The sequence below is a fragment of the Euphorbia lathyris genome, chromosome 4 (assembly GCF_963576675.1).
Source record: "Euphorbia lathyris chromosome 4, ddEupLath1.1, whole genome shotgun sequence".
NCBI classification, from domain to species: domain Eukaryota; kingdom Viridiplantae; phylum Streptophyta; class Magnoliopsida; order Malpighiales; family Euphorbiaceae; genus Euphorbia; species Euphorbia lathyris.
In genome coordinates, this window is record NC_088913.1 from 37960768 (window position 1) to 37967551 (window position 6784).

The 6784-nt window shown below is 36.0% G+C and overlaps 1 protein-coding gene across 1 annotated transcript; it reads left to right on the top strand.

Moving 5' to 3' along the window:
- The first annotated feature begins 1449 nt into the window (after nucleotides 1–1449).
- LOC136228032 (leucine-rich repeat receptor-like serine/threonine-protein kinase BAM3) lies at nucleotides 1450–5945 on the top strand. The gene is made up of 2 exons (XM_066016859.1): nucleotides 1450–4351; nucleotides 5091–5945. Exons 1-2 carry the CDS (start codon nucleotides 1654–1656, stop codon nucleotides 5525–5527), a joined length of 3135 nt encoding a protein of 1044 aa, XP_065872931.1. The 5' UTR covers nucleotides 1450–1653; the 3' UTR covers nucleotides 5528–5945.
- The last annotated feature ends 839 nt before the right edge of the window (nucleotides 5946–6784 follow it).

Here is a 6784-nt window from a genome sequence, read left to right on the forward strand (position 1 = left end):
AGGTATAGTAGAATTGGTAGTGGAGTTATTCTGTCTCTGAGCAACATGATTTCTGACTCTTATCTTAAAGTTATCCAAACAATTGGAAATAGATTTTTATCATCTTTTACTTTATGCTGCTGTAAATGTACCTGCAAACCCTAATCCTATTCCTATTTCTATGATATAAGGGTCCTCTCCTGCACTTCATTCCCACTTTTCTTTTCTTGCATTGCACACCATATTATTACCATCAATATTACAATCATTCTCTTCATTCCATTATTTTCTACCTTAACTATAAAGTATTGGACATCATAATTAATACAATAACTTCCTTTTTTGGCCTTAACCATTTTGGAAACTCCATATATACTATAAATGTAACAAATTATTAAACTTCTTCTTTAATATTTCTAATTTAGAGTGGACAAAAATTTAGTGAGAAACACCAAATCTTTTGGGATTTATGGAACAATATGACGCTAATTCTATCTATATCCCAAATTGGTCACAAGTTCAAACTACTTACGGTTTTTTGTATTAGAATGGAATTTTCCGTTAGGTAAATATAATTTTTTGTATATTTTCTTTCGGAGTTTGGAGGGCGATGGACCCTCCGTGATCTCCTATAGTTCACCCTGCATGAAGCAACTTTGGGTTCATATAAAAAACACAAAACATGACTTTTACTTGGATCCTGAGACAGAGGCAGGGGCATAGAGGTGCCAACGAATCCCTAGTTTGGTGGCTCTTTGTCTTTCCTCAATTTTCATCTACGGGATGTTGATTACACCCAACAAGTGAAGTGTTATATTTTGTTTTCAGCCCATCCCAAAATAACGTCCTTTTGTTATGGGTAGGCGCAAAAAAAGAAAACAATTTGATGACTTCACCGCTGTCTTGATGCATAATTGCTTCATGTTAAAAACATTGATGATAAAATTCTATCATTTCTTACGTTAAGAATATGATATTGTCAGCATCATTAATTAATACTCAATTGAATCTAATTTAGTTGAAATTAATTACTGAATTATGAAACTTATAGGTATATACACCTTGATAAATGCTGCTGAGTTAGCTAGGATTTAGTACTCTTTTAGTATTAAAAGAGGCAGATATAAGAATGTAAGAAATGTCACATATCAATTATTTTCTCCACTAGTTAGCAAATAGCAATGATAATATGGAGTAGTAGTCACTAATTGCAAATAAAATACATGATATTTTACAAAAGCAACAGGACAATGCAGCCATTTTAAATGATTGAATTGAAAGTGCAATTCCAACATCTCTTTCTCTTTCAAAGTTACATTCTTTGTTTGATTAAAGGCAAAGGGTAATTTTGTCATACGAATAAAGAAAGAGCCCTCCTCCACATTTAACTTTACTTTTTCTCCCTCTAATCAAATCTTTAAATTTCTGTTATACAACGGCTTTATAATTTTCCATCTCTTTTATAACCCTTAATCACTCTACTCTTTCTTCTTCTTTATCTTTTTCCCTTTCCTTTTCTTTTTGTATGAAGATTGACTGAAAGATAACAAGAAGAACCATTTTTCCCTCTCTTTTCTTTTCTTCTTTAAGAGAAAGATAAAGTAAAGGAGACCCTTAGCTTCTTCCTTGTATTTCAATACTCAAAATGTTTGATTCCTCTTCTTCTTCAACCTTATGCATTCTTCAAGTTTCAGATTCCTTTCACTTTCCTTCCCTTTTCTACAATATCCTATACTCTTCTTCTTCTTCTTATATCTCTTTCTCTCAGTTTCAACTACTTTCATACTAAATTCCCCTGAATCGAATTATTCATTTCTCAACATGGTCCCTTTCATTATTTTCACTCTTTTCTCTCTTCTTACTTGTTCTTTTGCTTCTTTGCTTCATGATTTTACTACCTTGCTTGCTCTTAAACAAGGCTTTCGCTTCCCCGAACCCCGCTTGAGCTCCTGGAATTCCTCCAATCCTACCTCCATTTGTTCTTGGGTTGGAGTTGGTTGCTCTCACGGCAGAGTTGTCTCTTTGGACTTGACAGATTTCAATCTTTATGGAACTGTTTCTCCTCGAATTTCGAGGCTTGATCGCCTTACCAACTTGTCTCTTGCAGGAAATAATTTCACAGGCACAATTGAGGTTGTCAGGTTGAGCAATCTCCGGTTTCTTAACATCTCGAATAATCAATTTGATGGAGGTTTGGATTGGAACTACTCGGATGTGGCGAATTTGGAAGTGTTTGATGCTTACAACAATAACTTCACTGCTTTTCTTCCACTTGGGATTTTGAGTTTGAAGAAACTTAAGTACTTGGATTTTGGGGGAAACTTTTTCTATGGAAGAATCCCTCCAAGCTATGGGAAACTAGTGGGATTAGAGTACCTTTCGCTCGCTGGGAATGATCTACACGGAAGAATTCCTCGAGAGTTAGGCAATCTGACGAACTTGCAGCAGATTTACTTGGGGTATTACAATGTTTTTGAAGGCGGAATTCCTGCAGAGTTTGGGAATTTGATGAATCTAGTTCACATGGACTTATCAAGCTGTGAATTAGACGGTTCGATTCCTCGGGAGCTCGGGAATTTGAAGCTCCTTGATACATTGTATTTGCATATCAATCTTCTTTCAGGTTCAATTCCAAAGGAGCTTGGCAATCTGACAAACATGGCCTATTTTGATCTTTCGGACAATGCACTTACCGGAGAAATCCCTTTTGAGTTTATCAATCTCAGGCAGCTTAAGCTCTTTAATCTCTTCATGAATAGACTGCATGGTTCTATTCCAGATTATGTTGCAGACTTGCCTAATTTGGACACTTTAGGGCTATGGATGAACAATTTTACTGGCGAAATTCCTCGTAAACTTGGCGAAAATGGTAAGCTTCAGATTCTCGATTTGTCCTCGAATAAGCTGACAGGAACAATCCCAGAAGGCTTGTGTTCATCAAACCAATTGAGGATTCTAATCCTGTTGAAGAATTTCCTGTTCGGACCGATCCCCAGAGGCTTGGGAACATGCTATAGTCTCATCAGAGTAAGGCTGGGGCAGAACTATCTCAATGGCAGCATTCCTGATGGCTTCATTTACTTGCCTGAGCTTAATTTAGCTGAGTTGCAGAACAATTTCCTGTCAGGAATGTTATCAGAAAACGGTAATAGCTCCTCGAAACCGGTCAAATTAGGCCAGCTGCATCTGTCAAACAATCTCCTTTCAGGTCCCTTACCGTTTTCACTTTCGAATTTCACTTCACTTCAAATCCTTCTTCTTAGTGGAAATGAATTTTCAGGTCCAATACCTCCTTCTATAGGAGAACTTCATCAAGTACTAAAGCTTGATCTTAGCAGAAACTCACTTTCTGGTTCAATTCCGCCCGAATTCGGAAACTGTTTCCATCTCACTTTCCTTGATATGAGCCAGAACAATCTCACTGGCTCAGTTCCACCAGAAATATCAAACATCCATATCTTGAACTACTTGAATTTGTCAAGAAATCACTTGAATCAAACAATACCAAAATCCATAGGAGCAATGAAAAGCCTCACAATTGCTGATTTTTCCTTCAATGAATTCTCAGGAAAGCTGCCTGAATTCGGGCAGTTTTCGTTCTTCAATGCCTCTTCTTTCGCAGGGAATCCTCAGCTCTGTGGTCCTCTACTTAACAACCCTTGCAATTTGACAACCATTACAAACACACCAGGAAAAGCCCCTAATGACTTCAAGCTGATTTTCGCATTAGGCCTGCTGATATGCTCTCTGGTTTTCGCGGCTGCAGCTATAATCAAGGCGAAATCTTTCAAGAAAAACAGCTCAGATTCATGGAAGCTGACAGCTTTTCAAAAGCTGGAATTCACAGTTGAAGACATCCTGGAATGTGTGAAAGATGGGAATGTAATCGGCAGAGGAGGAGCCGGAATTGTATACCATGGAAAAATGCCAAATGGAGTTGAAATTGCAGTGAAAAAACTACTTGGTTTTGGCACTCATAGCCATGATCATGGTTTCAGAGCAGAGATTCAAACATTAGGCAATATTAGGCACAGAAACATAGTGAGATTGCTGGCTTTCTGCTCGAATAAAGAGACGAATTTGCTGGTTTATGACTATATGAGAAATGGAAGTTTAGGAGAAGCAATACATGGGAAAAAAGGCGGTTTCTTGAGCTGGAATTTGAGGTACAAAATATCAATTGAAGCTGCTAAAGGGCTTTGCTACCTTCACCATGATTGTTCACCATTGATCGTTCATCGAGATGTGAAATCGAACAACATTTTGTTAAATTCAAGCTTTGAAGCTCATGTAGCAGATTTCGGATTAGCTAAGTTCCTGTTCGATGAATGTATGTCAGCAATTGCAGGATCTTATGGCTACATAGCTCCTGGTAAGTCAACTATAACATATTTTCTTACATTTTCATTGTTTTTGTGCATATGTGACTTGTTAGTAACATATTAGTTCAAGTTCCTTACATGTTTGTTTGATGGTATCTGGATGTCTAGAATTTGAAGAGAAGTACATAGTACATTTGTTAATACTAGGTAGAATGGAGAGGTTAGAAACATAGAATTAGAATTCCAATTATAGATCAAGTTTACTTCATATGAAACACAGAAGCTCTTGCAGTTCTGAGAGTGTGTGTGTGGTATAGGGCTAAAGTGACAGCAGCAAAACCATCCGTGATATTTGCTAGAAGAAGACAGACATTAGAATTTTTTTTGGTAAGCACAAACACAAACACACTTTGTTGGGACCACAAAAAAATAAAACACTGAAATAGCAGAGAGAGGTCAATCTGACACATGATTGCAGTCTGACAATGATTCTAATGTTACAGGGCGTTGAGATTAGTAAAAGAATCCGACATGAATGCACACTTATTTGCACCCACTCTCTCTTTTTCTTACTATTCTTTTTCCAAATTTTTATATGAAATTAAAGAAAAATAGCAATGCTTGCACTACCCCTACCCTATCCTGCTCTGACGTGTAAAGACTACTCCCTAAATCCCACCCACGAGTCTTTTTTGGCATGTTATACAAAAAGCATTCTCATTATTTCCATTTGGCGGATTGAATTTTCGATCTTTCGTTTTAACTTCAATCTTTCGTTTTGTTATACAGAATATGCATACACATTGAAGGTCGGTGAAAAGAGCGATGTATATAGCTTCGGAGTTGTTCTCCTTGAGCTCCTAACAGGACGTCGACCAGTGGGTGGTTTCGGAGACGGAGTAGATATAGTTCAATGGAGCAAAAGAGTAACCAACAATAGTAAAGAAGATGTAATGCACATTGTTGACTCAAGGTTAACAATGGTGCCGAAAGACGAAGCAACACATTTATTTTTTATCGCTATGTTATGTAGTCAAGAAAACAGCATCGAACGTCCAACGATGAGAGAAGTCGTGCAAATGCTTTCTGAGTATCCTCGTCAGTCGGCCTTGGCTGCGGATAACCATTCTTCATGCTCTTCACTTATTTCAGAAGATCAATTGAAGAACAACAATAAAAAAGACAAAAACCATAATGTGAAATTTAAACAAGACCTTTTAGTCTAATGAACATTATTTTTTGTTTTGTTAGAATTAATGGTGTCTTAAAATTGGCTTGATATATTTTGTTATAGCTTTGTTCTTGATGTGAAAAAAGTATAAATTTTTTTTTTCTTTTGTTTCTAAATCTTGGGTTTAGATATAGAGAGGGCATATATATAAAATAAATATAGATGTAGAAATAAAAAAGTGGGTTGCACTTCTTTTAAGAAGTGTTTGTTTAGTTGGAGAATGAATGAAGAGTATAGTGATGGGATATTGTACTATGTATTATAGAAATGGCATGTTTGATTGCTTTATATTTTCATAGTTGGAATGATTAAAATTGAAGAATTTAGGAAGACAACATTATAAGTGAGGGTGTCACTGCCACCTATGAAGGGGCCACACAGCACCACTGGAAGCATCCTGGTTAATGATTCTGTTTTTCTATGTATATAAAGCATGGGTTGTCATTATCTTACTGGTTCTTCTGTTGAATATTAAGCTCTTCTTTTATTTTTATTTATTTGGGCTCATTATGCAGTCATGATTACCTCAACTTGTGCACTACCTTGCTACTTAATTTGCACACGTTTCAGATCAGTGAGCTCATATGAGAAAAGGATAAGCAAAATAATTAACATGAATTAATGGGTTTTAGATAAAATTAAATATGGAAGAAAAGGCATATGAATGAAGATGAACTTGTAAAGAAATTTAAAAGATAAGGTTAAATAAAAATTCAAAGTAATTGATATATCAGATCAGATCAGATGCTATCAAAATAAATATTAAATTGAAGGGATTCTAACCAAATAATCTGAATATAAATATGGGTTTGAGTAAAGAAAAACCCGTTGATAAGAATAGCAATGGAAAAAATGACTGGTCACGAATTACTCACTTCAATGTTAATTAGGAGGTGAAAACAAAAGATCCACAAACTAAAACGGATGTTTGAGATTGAGAGGGAGGAACAAGGGAGAGAATATTGTGTCACCTTGATTAGGGCTAGGTAGTTATTTATTCAATTTCGGACGGATTAATTATTCGGTTCAATACCCGAATAATTCTAACATCTCTCACTCGTACGTAAATGGAACATGTTTCAAACCTCATTTCAAACTCATCCATACTATTGCAAAAAGTTCGTACGATCGGCATACTATCAAGAAGTGCTATATACTCATTGAAACATATAGTTGCTCGATGAGCATGTATTAAACTTGGGATTACATACTCGTTTGAGATATATAGTCTTTAGATTTGAATATGGATAGT

Bases quoted from the DNA above. Each gene is read 5' to 3' on its own strand.
- LOC136228032 (XM_066016859.1), top strand. From the start codon at position 1,654: ATGCATTCTTCAAGTTTCAGATTCCTTTCACTTTCCTTCCCTTTTCTA. The intron at 4,352-5,090 runs GTAAGTCAACTA...TTTGTTATACAG, and splicing joins TTATGGCTACATAGCTCCTG to AATATGCATACACATTGAAG.